General features: G+C 41.3%; 1 protein-coding gene across 4 annotated transcripts in view; it reads right to left on the bottom strand.

The window, feature by feature from the left end:
• LOC133555186 (dedicator of cytokinesis protein 9-like) overlaps positions 1-16015 on the bottom strand; it is a 141290-nt gene that overhangs the window by 35520 nt on the left and 89755 nt on the right. The window contains exons 31-38 of one of the 4 annotated variants that reach the window (XM_061904741.1): positions 14789-14896; positions 14627-14711; positions 11335-11468; positions 9038-9152; positions 7988-8054; positions 7849-7896; positions 6389-6525; positions 1535-1650 (exon numbers count right to left, since the gene is read on the bottom strand). In XM_061904741.1, coding sequence (XP_061760725.1) covers positions 1535-1650; positions 6389-6525; positions 7849-7896; positions 7988-8054; positions 9038-9152; positions 11335-11468; positions 14627-14711; positions 14789-14896 — 810 coding nt within the window. Of the gene's footprint in view, positions 1-1534; positions 1651-6388; positions 6526-7848; positions 7897-7985; positions 8055-9037; positions 9153-11334; positions 11469-14626; positions 14712-14788; positions 14897-16015 lie in introns of those variants that run through there. The other 3 variants (XM_061904742.1, XM_061904743.1, XR_009807281.1) reach the window with 3 other exon arrangements.

Below are 16015 nucleotides of genomic sequence, written 5' to 3'. Positions count from 1 at the left end.
TTAATTGTCCTGTCCCCTTAGCAGAAAAACAGCCCCAAAGCATGATGTTTCCACCCCCATGCTTCACAGTAAATATGGTGTTCTTGGGATGCAACTAAGTATTCTTCTTCCTCCGAACACAATGAGTTGAGTTTATACCAAAATGGATACATGGATGATACAGCAGAGGATTGGGAGAATGTCATGTGGTCAGATGAAACCCATAATAGAACTTTTTGCTATAAACTCAACTCGTCGTGTTTGGAGGAAGAAGAATACTGAGTTGCATCCTAAGAACACCACACCTACTGTGAAGCATGGGGGTGGAAACATCATGCTTTGGGGCTGTTTTACTGCTAAGGGGACATGCGCCTGGGGAAAAGGTTGATTGGAAACACTAAATTGGCCCTAGTATGTGAATGTAAGTGTGAATGTAGTTTGTCTATCTGTGTTGGCCCTGCGATCAGGTGGCGACTTTTCCAGGGTTAACCCCGCCTTCCGCCCAAATGCAGCACCCCCCGTAACCCCGAATGGGACAAGCGATAGAGAATGGATGGATAGATGGACTGTATTGGTATTCACATCTTCCGTAAAATGTTTTTTTTTGTATAATTTTGTCTAATACTTAGATCAGGGGCGCTCACACTTTTTCTGCAGGCGAGCTACTTTTCAATTGACCAAGTCGAGGAGATCTACCTCATTCCTATTTATAATTTATATTTTTTTATTTATGAAAGCGGCATTTTTGTTAACAAGTTAATGGTGTTTAATGATAATACAAGCATGTTTAACACACATAGATTCCTTTCTTTCATGAAGACAAGAATATAAGTTGGTGTATTTGATTCTGATGACTTGCATTGATTGGAATTAGACAGTGGTGCTGATAACGTCCGCATTTTCAAATGGAGGAAAAAAAAAAGTCCTCCTTTCTGTCCAATACCACATGAAAGTGGTTGGATTTGGCATCTCATTTGTCCAACTTGCATACTCGTTTTTAAACACTTTGTTATGAGAGTTGCATATGTGTGTGGCCCTTTAATGTCTGGCAGCAGGTGAGTGACGTCAGTGAGTGTGCGGGTGGGCAAGCAAGTGAGAAAGCGGTCGCTGAGGGCGGGGGAGAAATACATTGGCATCAAACTCCGTAGCTTGCTAGCTTGTGCACGCTAGCTTTCTGAGACTCTTATTTTGTTAGCACAGGCAGGATGAAACAGGTCTTTTATGGTGAAGACAGGAAGTGTGCAGTCGGTCTTTAGAGTTTTGACAGTAGGTACGGAGTCTCTAGAAATAAAACGTGTTTCTCTGCGTCCGCCCTGTTAGTGATTTTTTTCTTAAATATGAGCTCGCAGCAGCCAGCGTCATCTCACAAGATCCTCGGGTGCCGAGAATGTCAAACAACTGACGAAAGTGAAGTCTTGGTATGATTGATGATTGCTCATTTTTATGTCTATTTTTTAATGCCTGGCTTGAGATCGACTGACACACCCTCCGAGATCGACGTAATGGGCACCCCTGACTTAGATATTAAAAAAACAACAAAAACAGGTGTATATACCTTGAATCCCATAATGAAAATTGTGAGTGTGTCCAGCACAGTCAGACACACTTCAGTAGACATGTTGGCCTCCAGCAAGCATTGGTTGCTCAAATCGGCTTCTGTGTGAGTGTACACTAGAGCAAAAACACAACATTACTGTCATTTATCACAGCCATATATTTGATCACGCATAAAGGCCTGATGCTGCTCAACGATAAATGCTTGTATATAATATTGTCACCAATAATTGCATGTTTAAAGGCCTACTGAAACCCACTATTACCGACCACGCAGTCTGATACTTTATATATCAATGATGAAATATTAACATTGCAACACATGCCAATACGGCCTTTTTAGTTTACTAAATTGCAATTTTAAATTTCCAGCTAAGTGTCCTGTTGAAAACGTTGCGGTATGATGACGTGTATGATGACGCGTGAGTTTGACGTCACCGGTTGTAGCGGACATTATTTTCCAGCCCGATCCAAGCTACAGTATAAGTAGTCTGCTTTAATCGCATAATTACACAGTATTCTGGACATCTGTGTTGCTGAATCTTTTGCAATTTGTTCAATTACTAATGGAGAAGTCAAAGTAGAAAGATGTAGGTGGGAAGCTTTTTGCCTTTAGCCACACAAACAGAGCCGGTGTTTCCTTGTTTAAAATTCCCGAAGGTGAAGCTTTACTATGGAACAGAGCGGTCAAAAGAACATGGATCCCGACCACATGTCAACCGGCAGGTTTCGGTGAGAAAATTGTGGTAATAAGTCGGCTCTTACCGTAGTTATGAGCGGAGCTTGCGTCCTCCTGCAGCTGCGGACTATTACCTCCTCCCATCGGAGACACTGGCGGTCACCACACTCGTGGCCACATCCCTCCAACTTTTAGGTACCATATAATCTCACTAAAACACTAGTAACACAATAGACAGATAAGGGATTTTCCAGAATTATCCTAGTAAATGTGTCTAATAACACCTGAATCGCTCTCACTGCCCTCGCCTTTTTTTTTTTTTTAGTCCTTCACTCTCACTATCCTCATCCACAAATATTTCATCCTCGCTCAAATTAAAGGGGAAATTGTTGCTTTCTCGGTCCGAATGGCTGTAGCTGCTGGTGGCCATGATTGTAAACAATGTGAGGATGTGAGGAGCTCTACAACCCGTGACACATAGAATGGACCTGCTATCCCCGTTTTTAAATAAGAAAATCTAATTTCACTAAGCCTTTAACATTGTTACTAAAACAACCTCCTTCCATCTCCGTAATATCGCAAAGATGTGTCCCAATTTTTCCACTACCGATGCTGAGATCACTATTTATGCGTACAACAAACCTTTTTGCATTTTTGATAGGAGTGTAGGTTGTTAAACAGTCTTAATAGGACACAGGCAACTTTATAACGACTATTTTTTATTGTCGAATGAGAAACACCTTCAAACTTTCAGGCTTGGTGCCCATGTACAACATTCCCACTTCTCATAATCTTCCTGACAATTCCACTGCATGGAGGATCTGATTTGTACAAAAAAAGGCTTGCATTTCAGCCAATTCGAGGTACAGTAGGGAAGGGATTCACCTGGCCCCATTCCTAGGAGGGTTAATCATTTTGCAATGCAGTCTGCTGAAAATGATGGAAAGCACCACTCTAAATAAATGATGCTGTGGTTAAAGGCCTACTGAAACCCACTACTACCGACCACGCACTCTGATAGTTTATATATCAATGATGAAATATTAACATTGCAACACATGCCAATACGGCCGGTTTAGTTTACTAAATTACAATTTTAAATTTCCCGCGGAGTTTCCTGTTGAAAACGTCACGGAATGATGACGCTTATGTTGATGCGTGTTTGTGACGTTATTGGTTGGAGGGAACATTTTAGCCCAGCACCACTTACGGTTAAAAGTCGTCTTTTTATCGCGCAATTACACAGTATTTTGGACATCTGTGTTGCTGAATTTTTTGCATTTTGTTCAATTAATAATGGAGACTATAAAGAAGAATGCCTTTGGTGGAAAGCGGTGTATTGCAGCTGCATTTAGCACCGAAAAACAAACAGTGTTTCTTTGTTTGTTGTGAAGCTTTAACACAGAGCGGTGAAGCGAACATGTTTCTCTACGTCAACCAGCAAGTTTTTTTGGGGGGGAAAATTGTCATATTAAGTCGGCTCTTACCGGAGACTTGAGTGGATTACACGACCTCATCCTGCAGCTCAAAAAGGCAGCTGTGATCTTGGCTCCTCTGCTTCTCTCAGAGACACTGGCGTTCACCGCAGCCATCCCACTTTCAGGTAATACTTTATAATCTCACTAAAATACTATTAAAACAATAAGCAGATAAGGGATTTTCCAGAATTATCCTACTACACTACATAAACACTACACTACATAATTACATCTGAAACTCTCCCACTGCCGCCACCTGGAGCCTTCACCTTTTCTTTTTTTCTCCTTTTTTTTTTTCTTGCTTCACTCTAACTTTCCTCATCCACGAATATTTCATCCTCGCTCAAATTTATGGGGAAATTGTCGCTTTCTCGGTCTGAATTGCTCTTACTGCTGGTGGCCATGATTGTAAACAATGTGAGGATGTGAGGAGCCCTCACACCGGTGACGTCACGCGCACATCGTCTGCTACTTCCGGTAAAAGCAGGGCTTTTCTGTAAGCGACCAAAAGTTGCAAACTTTAATGTCGATGTTCTCTACTAAATCCTTTCAGCAAAAATATGACAATATCGCGAAATGATCAAGTATGACACATAGAATGGACCTGCTTTCCCCGTTTGAATAAGAAAATCTCATTTCAGTAGGCCTTTAAAGTTGAAATGGTCACAAATAAGATATTTAACAGTCTACTGCCATCTGGCAGCTAAAGTGGGAAGTGCACCCTCCAATTCATCTCCTTTCATCTGTCAGGTGAACCGCAATTAATCGGGCCATATAAATTCCCTTCCTACTGTAGCTGGGGCGTGTGCTCGGCTGAATTTGGGGAGGGCGTGGCGCGGTTGGCAGAGGGCCGTGCAAGCAACCTGAGGGTTCCTGGTTCAATACCCACCTTCTACCATCCTAGTCACGTCCGTTGTGTCCTTGAGCAAAACACTTCACCCTTGCTCCTGATGGGTCGTGGTTAAAGCCTTGCATTGCAGCTCGCGCCATCAGTGTGTGAATTTGTATGTGAATGGGTGAATGTGGAATAGTGTCAAAGCGCTTTGAGAACATTAAAGTTGGAAAAGCGCTATGCAAGTATAACCCTTTTATCATTTATTTATCATTATAATTTCTAGAAATGCGTAAGGAGTGAGAGTTGTGGTGTGAATGCGGGTGAAAGGCGTAATTTGAGAAATTCTCGCACATATTGCGTGAATATTGTCAAAAAGTGGACAGCTTGATATTGTTGCGGTGAAAATACTAGCAGCGGCAGCATTAGTGCTGTGTTTACAAAGATTTCAATCAAACCCGGAAAGGAAGTCCTGGTAAAATACATTTGTTGATCGCCGCAACATAATACTAATCGAAAATAAGGTAAATATTACACTGTAATACATATAATACATATATAAAATGTAATTTACCAACAGTTAATTTTTGATTTGTTTTTAAAGGCCTACTGAAATGAGATTTTCTTATTTAAACGGGGATAGCAGGTCCATTCTATGTGTCATACTTGATCATTTCGCGATATTGCCATATTTTTGCTGAAAGGATTTAGTAGAGAACATCGACGATAAAGTTTGCAACTTTTAGTCGCTAATAAAAAGCCTTGCCTGTACCGGAAGTAGCAGACGATGGCGTCACAAGGGTGAGGGCTCCTCACGTCCTCACATTGTTTATAATGGGAGCCTCCAGCAGCAAGAGCTATTCGGACCGAGAAAACGACAATTTCCCCATTAATTTGAGCGAGGATGAAAGATTTGTGGATGATGATATTGATAGCGAAAGACTAGAAAAAAAAAAAAAATATATAGTAAAAAAAAACACGAATGCATTGGGAGGGATTCAGATGTTTTTGGACACATTTACTAGGATAATTCTGGGAAATCCCTTATCTTTCTATTGTGTTGCTAGTGTTTTAGTGAGATTAAATAGTACCTGATAGTCGGAGGGGTTTGTCCACGGGTGTCTTGAGGCCAGTGTCTGAGGGAAGTCACGGCAGCTGCAGCACGACAGAAGCTCCACTGATCTCCGGTAAGTGGCGACTTATTTCCACAATTTTCTCACCAAAAACTGCCGGTCGACATGTAGTCGGGATGCATGTTTGCTTGACCGCTCTGATCCATAGTAAAGCTTCACCTCTGGGAATTTTAAACAAGGAAACACCGTGTGTTTGTGTGGCTAAAGGCTAAAGCTTCCCACCTCCATCTTTCTACTTTGACTTCTCTATTACTAATTGAAAACATTGCAAATGATTCAGCAACACAGATGTCCAAAATACTGTTTAATTGCGCCATGAAAAGAGACGACTTTTAGCCGCAAATGGTGCTGCGCTAATATGTCCCCTGCAACCCGGGACGTAACGCGCACGCGTCATCATTCCGCGACGTTTTCAACAAGAAACTCCGCGGGAAATTTAAAATTGCAATTTGGTAAACTAAAAAGGCCGTATTGGCATGTGTTGCAATGTTAATATTTCATCATTGATATATAACTATCAGACCACGTGGTCGGTAGTAGTGGGTTTCAGTAGGCCTTTAAAAGTTGCCATTGTTTTGCAATCTGTTTTTTAAGGTGCGAGCTGTGTCACAGCACCAATTACTCATATCCCGAGGTACCACTGCACCTATATCAGTATTTGGTATAGAAGTATTACGTTTTATCTGGTATGTTTCTTTTATTTGAACAATTGAAAGATCCAAGATAAGCTTACTGTTGTTGAGCATGTGAGCGTTCTCCAAAGTCCCAAGTGGCTGTAAGCGAGAGTGCAGAATGCCCGTCCTATTACGAGACACAGGCAAAGTCAAGGATCTCCTGTCTGTACTCGGGGGCCCGGTCCTTTCATGACCCCTGTGAACGAAAAAAAAAACAAAGAATGTGAGAAGTTATTTACCATAAAGCAAAAGTGTTGCTACATTGATATGTTCGTAAAAAAAGAGGAGCATGCACAGAGAAGTGACTCTTACCCATGCGGGAGTGGTTAGGGGGCCACAGCGTTAACCATATCAGTTTGTCAGCAGCAGTAAGACAAGCAAAGATATTATAGGACTCAAAATAAACAAGTATTTGGTTATAAAATGATGTATTGTAGTAGTGTCAGCTGATATTTAAAGGCCTACTGAAACCCACTACTACCCACCACGCAGTCTGATAGTTTATATATCAATGATGAAATATTAACATCGCAACACATGCCAATACGGCCTTTTTAGTTTACTAAAATACAATTTAAAATTTCCCGGGAGTTTCTTCTTGAAAACGTCGCGTAATGATGACGTGTACGTGTGACGTCACGGACTGTTAGGAAATATGAGCGCTGCACACACACACAGCTAAAAGTCGTCTGCTTCAACCGCATAATTACAGAGTATTTTGGAGAAATGCGTTGCTGAATCTTTTGCAAATTGTTCAATTAATATTGGAGAAGTCAAAGTAGAAGGATGGAGTTGGGAAGGTTTAGCCTTTAGCCACACAAACACACGGTGATTCCTTGTTTAAAATTCCCGGAGGTGAAGCTTTACTATGGATCACAGCGAACATGGATTCCGACCGAATGTCAACCAGCAGGTTTCGGTGAGAAAATTGTGGTAAAAAGTCGCTTCTTACCGGAGATCAGCTGAGCTTGGGCCGTCCATAAAGCTGCCATAGACTTCCCTGAGACACTGACCTCAAGACACCCGTGGACACACACCTCCGACTATCAGGTACTGTTAAACTCACTAAAACACTAGCAACACAATAGAAAGATGTGGTATTTCCCAAAATTATCCTAGTAAATGTGTCTAAAAACATTTTTTTTTTTATTTTTTTTTTTTTTTCCTAGTCCGTCACTATCAATATCCCCAAACACGAATCTTTCATCCTCGCTCAAATTAATGGGGAAATTGTCGTTTTCTCGGTCCGAATAGCACTTTTTAGCATTAAAAACAATGTGAAGATGTGAGGAGCCATCAACGGGTGACGTCATCGTCTGCGACTTCCGGTAAAGGCAGGGCTTTTTTATCAGCACCAAAAGTTGCGAACTTTATCGTCGATGTTCTCTACTAAATCCTTTCAGCAAAAATATGGCAATATCGCGAAATGATCAAGTATGACACATAGAATGGACCTGCTATCCCCGTTTAAATAAGAAAATCTCATTTCAGTATGCCTTTAAAGCAACATTTACTCCACCTGGTAATGACGCGCTTCCCCATGTATCTAAATTGATGAAGGCAGAACCTGCAGGAAGGACCCAGTAAAATCAATGATGAGATGTGTGTCTTCACAACCACTTAAGCAGGATTGTATGCTGTCTCTTGTGTATACTCACTCTAACAATGTAAAAAATCCCATTAGCATACATGGCGCCGCTTTGTTCCAATATGAAAAAAGGGCTTCTGAGAATGAGAAAACGAAAGTGTTTTTTTACAGGTCCCTACTGTCAAAATGATGACCGCGTCAACAACAAAATTGAATTTGTTGCATTGAGCAATTACTTTTACCGACCTGAATAAATCATATCAAATACGTCCATTGTATGTGCAAAAATATATTTTTTTAATGTGTCATGTAATCGTCGATACAGTAATGCATTTTTGCATTTATTTAATATATAGAATGCATTAAAAAAATCCATCCCTGTCATGTCTTTCATTATGATTGTGAACGATAGGCAAAATTCCCCAAAAAGTGCAGTTTCCCTTTAATCCCATTCAGCTCTACATTACATTCATAAATATGACATGCCAGTACGTTTGATGACTCCCGAAAAAGTGCAAACAGATTCCAAATATTACTCAGTGGCCTAGTGGTTAGAGTGTTCGCCCTGAGATCGGTAGGTCGTGAGTTCGAACCCCGGCCGAGTCATGCCAAGGACTATAAAAAATGGGACCCATTACCTCCCTGCTTGGCACTCAGCATCAAGCGTTGAAATTGGGGGTTAAATTATCAAAAATGATTCCCGGGCGCGGCTGCCGGTGCTGCCCACTGCTCCCCTCACTTCCCAGGGGGTGAACAAGGGGATGGGTCAAATGCAGAGGACACATTTCACCACACCTAGTGTGTGTGTGACAAATATTGGTACTTTAACTTTAACTTAACCCTCTCGAGAAAAGTGCTTCTCTATTCCTGATATATCTTAAATGCTGTTAACATGGAGACAGTTTTATGTTTTCGCCTAAAACTGTTGCTGATCATCTAGTCATCTAAAGGCGGAGTACTTTCATGGAATCCAGGTTATGATTTATTTTAATCTGTGCTTTTGTTATAAGGTATTATGGCTTGTCATCAACATCACACAGCCCTCACATGCAGTTGTAGAGTAATTTGTAATTCCGAGTAAATAATAACACATTACAACAAAGAAACTCACATAGCCTACCTTCTGACATGCTCTTGAGGATATGCAGAAAGCACAAGAGGAGGTTTTTTGCATCGTCCTGGTCCAGTTTGTCACAACGCAGCATGGCACTGCTCAGAGATGAAGCACACTGCTTCTGATGCACATACAAAATAATGTAATGTCATGCCAAAGAATGTTGCAAGAAAGAGAGAGAGTAAAATTAGACTCAAAACAAAGTACAAATTCTTAGAAAAAACAACAACTTTTCATAATTTGTTGCGGAAGGCGAAGCAAAAATTTGCATATTTGCTTCAGCGGTTCTTCAATCAATCAATCAATCAATGTTTAGTTGTATAGCCCTAAATCACAAGTGTCTCAAAGGGCTGCACAAGCCACAGCGACATTCTCGGTTCAAATCCCACATAGGGGCAAGGAAAAACTCACAACATAGTGGGATGTAAATGAGAAACCTTGGAGAGGATCACAGATGTGGTTGACCCCCCCCCCCCTCAATGGACGTCGAGTGGGTCTAGCATAATATTGCGAAAGTCCAGTCCATGGTTTATCTAACACAGGAGTCGGCAACCTTTACCACTCAAAGCGCCATTTTGACCCGTTTCACAAAATAAAGAAAATAATGTGAGCCACAAGACTCTTGAAATCTATAATGAAATAACACTGTATACAGAGTTGTTGTTTTTTGCTTTGTGCTATGTATAAACCAGGGGTCTCAGAAATGCGGCCCGCAATTAAAAATGGAGATTTGATGTTAGTGCGGCCAGTGAGTTTTATATGTATGCCCCTTATTCGCATCAAGCATACAATTCCTCCCGATTTGTCCGAGAGACTACAGAGTGACTATTCCCTTAGAGGTCTGCTGAGTAAAACCCGATCAACAAAAGTAAGGGCGTGCTACAATTGCATCGTCTTTAGTGTCCTCCACAACTTGTACAAACAGCTTACCAGCCAGGTCACGTGTTGTATGTGGCTTCTGCAGACGCACACATGCGACTGCAAGGCATTCTTGTTCAACAGCCATACAGGTCACACTGAGGGTGCCAGTTTAAACAACTTTAACGCTGTTACAAATATGCGCCACACTGTGAACCCACACCAAACAAGAATGACAAACACATTTCAGGAAAACATCCGCACTTTAACACAACATAACAAATACCCAGAATCCCATGCAACCCTGACTCTTCCAGGCTGCATTATACACCCCGCTACCACCACCACCCCCGTCCCCTCCCACCAACCCGCCCCCCCACCTCCTCCTGCGTCAGTTGAGGTGGGCGGGGTGGGGGGGACGGGGAGGTTTGGTGCTAGCGGGGTGTATAATGTAGCCTGGAATAGTCAGGGTCGCATGGGATTCTGGGTATTTGTTATGTTGTGTTTATGTTGTGTTACAGTGCGGGTGTTTTACCGAAATGTGTTTGTCATTCTTGTTTGGTGTGGGTTCACAGTGTGGCGCATACTAGTAAGAGCGTTAAAGTTGTTTATATCACAACCCTCAGTGTAACCTGCATGGCTGTTGAACAAGTATGCGTTGCAATCGCTTAAGGTTTGTAAAAGGGATCTCACACAATATGTCACCGGCCGGCACGCACACAGTGTTGTGTGACAGCGGGCACAACTACATGTATTAGAAGATGTTATGGGAATTGCCATCAGGACCTGCCCTCAATGTTGCTGTCCGAGTGAAAATCGCAGTATGCAAACCTCAAACAATTTTATGGAAAGGCACTGCAGGTCAGATATCACCCGGTAAATTCGGGAAGGTCGTTAAGTTCACAGCTGAGCCACACCAGAGTGATCAAAGAGCCGCATGCAGGTTGCCGACCCCTGATCTAACATAACAGTGAATGTTTTCTTAAGGAAAACATTCAAATAATAAAAATACATTTAAAAATGTGTGTCATTTATAGCTCACACTTAAAAACGGGACACTACAAACAGGAAGTAAACGGAGCTGGTGTTTTAACCAGAAATGGGGAGAATACTTGTAATGGTATGTTATCCCCAGGATTTCCATCCACCTGTATCTTCGGGGCTTTTGAAAGATGTCCAGCAAGAAGGGAGTAAGTGCATTGTGAAACCAATTGGTTGCATGCTTTCGAGGCAAGACTCGGTTCAGAGAATGCAAGGTGAAAAGTGACGAATTGACTGTGGAACTCCTCCTAAATTTGTTTTTGTGGTGTTTGGACATTGGAAAGTAACAGGTACGGGGGCTTTGTGTGCAAGGTGTATGATAGACCAAAGTCCAAAGAAATACAAAAAAAAATGCCTAAATCAAGGAGTTTGGAACAACAACACGCACTCCAATGTTTGTTTACCTTCTCCAGAGAATCTGTCCTGTTACTGCTCTTGTCCACCATAAGGCTGTTCCCAGAGTCGGTGGAGACCAGAGAGCCTCTGGAGCCTGCATGTTGAACCAAGCCAATATTGGGCGTTGAGCTGTAAGGAGAGGCTGCCGTGACGTAGAAATGTAAGCATGTGAGAACAATCCTGTCATTACATTATTGATTACATGACTATTTGTGAACATAATACATGAACTGATTTAGGTAAACTGTTTAAACCAGAAATACAGTGTTCTGTTCTTTAAGATACATACACTAGTTTCAAAGTGCGAGTATACCATGAAGCTCATTAAACAACACTACAGTAGAGCAGGTACTTTTATCTGAGAGTGCATAGAATACAAGTCATTGTCAGAAAAAGAGCTTAATTTGGATTCTAGTCAAGGATACTTCGACAAGGCCACACTAGCAACCTAAGCACACTGTCGTATTAAACAAAGGGACAATTTATGGACTTCCTGGCACCTGTGTGTCCCCTTCTCATGGCAAAAACACACATAGCAATATTCCTAAGTTTTTAAAGCTTCAGATACAGTACATGGTGGAAAAAGTGCCACTCTAGTTAGCCACTTTACCCAAGACTGTAAAACAGGGGTCTCAAACATGCGGCCCGCACTTTGATATGACAATTAAATGATGGTGCGGCCCGCGAGTTTAATATGAACGCCGCTTGACAGCTTCATACTTGCCAACGTCCCCAATTTTTCCGGGAGACCCCTGAATTTCATGGAACCAATTCTCTCAAAGCCCCTGTCGATTTTTACCAGTACAACATTATTCAGGGTGTGCTATAAAGGCACTGCCTTTGGCGCCCCCTACATCCTGAACTGACAACGTGCATGTTGCATCTGGCCATGTAAGACCCACGTGTGTTATTGCAAGACATATTTGGTCAACAGCTACACACGTCACACTAAGGGTGGCCGTAAATAAAACTTCAACACTGTTACAAATATCAGTGTGACCTGTATGTCTGTTGTTGACCAAGTATGTCTTGCAGCCGCTTTTGTTGTTCTGCACAAGTCTCACACAACATGTAAAAGCGTGCGTGATGACATGTAGTGGAGCAGTAGTCCTCTTCTAGGGGGGGCAGGAACCCCTGGAAGTACATGACGGTATGCCAAGGGACAAGTGAGATTTATTAAAAACATTCAAAAAAATAGCAGCAATTCATAAATTCTTTGAAAATATGTTTATTGAATGATACTTCAATGCAATATGAATATAAGTTCACAAACGGTGAAAAAATAATACAAACTTTTTATGGACATGTTCCATAAATAATGATGTTAAATATTTATTTTTTTGTGAAGAAATGTTTAGAATTAAGTTGGGGAGCGCGGACCTCTGGATGTACTTGAAGGTATGCCAAGGGACAAGTGAGATTTATTAAAAACATTCTAAAAAACAGCAGTAATTCATAAATCCTTTATACATTTGTTTATTGAATAATACTTCAATGAAGTCTGAATGTAAGTTCATAAACTGTGTAAAAATAATACAACAATCTAACATTCAGTGTTGACAGCTAGACTTTTTGTGGACATGTTCCATAAATTTTGATGATAAAGATTTATTTTTTTGTGAAGAAATGTTTAGAATTAAGTTCATGAATCCAGATGGATCTCTATTACAATCGCCTAAGAGGGCACTTTAAGTTGATGATTACTTCTATGTGTAGAAGTCTTCATTTATAATTGAATCACTTGTTTATTTTTCAACAAGTTTTTTAGTTATTTTTACATCTTTTTTTCCAAATAGTTCAAGAAAGACCACTACAAATGAGCAATATTTTGCACTGTTGTACAATTTAATAAATCAAAAATTGATGTCATAGTGCTGTATTTTACTTCTTTATCTCTTTTTTTCAACCAAAAATGCTTTGTTTTGATTAGGGCAGTGGTTCTCAAATGGGGGTACGCCTACCCCTAGGGGTACTAGCAGGTATCCCATATGGTACGTGATGTTTTTTTTTTTAAATATTCTAAAAATAGCAACAATTCAAAAATCCTTTATAAATATATTTATTGAATAATAATTCAACAAAATATGAATTTAAGTTAATAAACTGTGTAAAAAAAATGCAACAATGCTATATCCAGTGTTGACAGCTAGATTTTTTGTGGACATGTTCCATATATATTGATGTTAAAGATTTCTATTTTTGTGAAGAAATGTTTAGAATGAAGTTCATGAATCCAAATGGATCTCTCTTACAATCCCCAAAGAGGGCACTTTAAGTTGATGATTACTTCTATGTGTAGAAATCTTTATTTATAATTGAATCACTATTTTATTTTTCAACAAGTTTTTTAGTTATTTTTACATCTTTTTTTCCAAATAGTTCAAGAAAGACCACCACAAATGAGCAATATTTTGCACTGTTATACAATTTAATAAATCAGAAACTGATGACATAGTGCTGTATTTTACTTCTTTATCTCTTTTTTTCAACCAAAAATGCTTTGCTTTGATCAGGGGGTACTTGAATTAAAAACATTTTCACAGGTGGTACATCACTGAAAAAAGGTTGAGAACCACTGTTGTAGAGCAGTGGTCCCCAACCACCGGTACGATTGGTACCGGGCCGCAGAAGAATTTATTCTTAATTTAAAAAAAAAAAAAAGTTTTTTTTTTGTTTTTTTAATTAAATCAACATAAAAAACACAACATACACTTACAATTAATGCACCAACCACAAAAACCTCCCTTTTTCATGACAAAAACGTCCCTTTTTCATGACAAAGAAAAAAAAAAAAATGATTCCACGCCCCCCCCAACACCTCCCCCCCTCACCCAGCCCCACCCCCGCCAGGGCCACGGGACAAATCATTAAGCGTTGACCGGTCCGCGGATACAAAAAGGTTGGGGACCACTGTTGTAGAGGACGTTAAAGGCAGTGCAGTCATGGCAGCCTTTAATGATGTCGGCCGGGTGAAAATTGGGATAAATTCGGGAGAATGGTTGCACCGGTAGATTGTCGGCAGGAGCACTGAAATTCAGGAATCTCCCGGAAAAATCGTGAGGGTTGGCAAGTATGTTGCTAGGGCGGGAAAGCCATTCATAGAAGGTGAATTCATTAAAAAGTGCATGTTAGATTTTTTAAGAAATCTTTTCTAGCGGCCCAGCCTCACCCAGTTTCTGCATCCAGTGGCCCCCAGGTAAACTGAGTTTGAGACCCCTGCTTTAAAATCAAGCTTCTCTGTATAGTTTATCAAGAAAATATTGAAAGCATTTATTTGGTCACGATAGTGAATCAACTCACTGGTTCCAGAGATTTGAAGAAGAGCGCTGTCTATGTATGTACTAGGCTTCTGAGGGGTCGCCACGAGTGAGTCCTCCATTGGGTTCTGCCAACAGAACATAGTAATATAAGAAAATAGCTTCAACCACAATTCACTCCGCTACCTCAAGGTTTCACGTTTACCTTGTGGTGGTCTGGAGGTACAAACACTTGGCTTTCAAGCCTGTGTACATTCTCCTGCAGCAGGCCAAACAGAGGCAGGTAGAGGGTGGCAAGTCTGGCTTGATGGCTCTGGAATGAGGTGAAGTCAATGACCACAAATACTGGGAGCTATTGGAATATAAGTCATGGCTATGCCTACACATGCATCCATATATCTCCAAAACATTACTGCCTACAGTCAGTTGTTGGCCTTTTTGGAAGATAATGGTATCCCACAGTTGTTCCAAATCGGTTTCAAAGCCCTCCAATGCACATAATAACGATATCCTCCTGTCAACAGATTCTGGTAAATGTGTTGTCCTGGTGCTTTTAGATCTGTCTGCTGCGTTCGACACCTTAATCACTCATCTTGAGAATTGTGAGGGCATTAAGGGCGCCGCCCTCAACTGGTTCCGGTCGTACCTGACTGACAGGAGTTTTAGTGTAAAAATAGTCTTCCACAGCTCCTCTTCCACATGGGGTCCCCCAGGGCTCAATCCTTGGCCTTCTTTTATTTGCGCTTTACCTTTTCCCCTTGGTTCTGTTTTCAGGAAAGCACGGTTTTGCATTTCATTTTTATGCCGATGACAGCCAGATCTACTTTCCAATGGCACAAAACAACAAGGTCCAACATCTCATTGACTGACTGCACGACATCAAAGGCTGGCTTTCAGTTAACTTCCATCCATTTTCTACCGCTTATTCCCTTTTGGGGTCGCGGGGGGTGCTGGCGCCTATCTCAGCTACAATCGGGCGGAAGGCGGGGTACACCCTGGACAAGTCGCCACCTCCTCGCAGGGCCAACACAGATAGACAGACAACTTTCACACTCACATTCACACACTAGGGCCAATTTAGTGTTGCCAATCAACCTATCCCCAGGTGCATGTCTTTGGAAGTGGGAGGAAGCCGGAGTACCCGGAGGGAACCCACGCATTCACGGGGAGAACATGCAAACTCCACACAGAAAGATCCCGAGCCTGGATTTGAACCCAGGACTGCAGGACCTTCGTATTGTGAAGCAGACGCACTAACCCCTCTGCCACCGTGAAGCCCTTTCAGTTAACTTCTGGAGCATAAATGAAAACAAGACAGAAGTTATGTTGTTCGGTCCAAGTCGCTCTCCCTCCCCCAACGTTGACCTCGGCACTCTGTCCTCGTATCTCAGCGACTGTGTCACAAACCTGGGGGTAAAGTTCGAATCGGATT

This window comes from Nerophis ophidion, linkage group LG06 (genome assembly GCF_033978795.1).
Source record: "Nerophis ophidion isolate RoL-2023_Sa linkage group LG06, RoL_Noph_v1.0, whole genome shotgun sequence".
Taxonomy (NCBI): Eukaryota; Metazoa; Chordata; class Actinopteri; order Syngnathiformes; family Syngnathidae; genus Nerophis; species Nerophis ophidion.
Note: the sequence above shows the minus strand (reverse complement) of the source record. Positions and strands in the feature narration are given on the sequence as shown.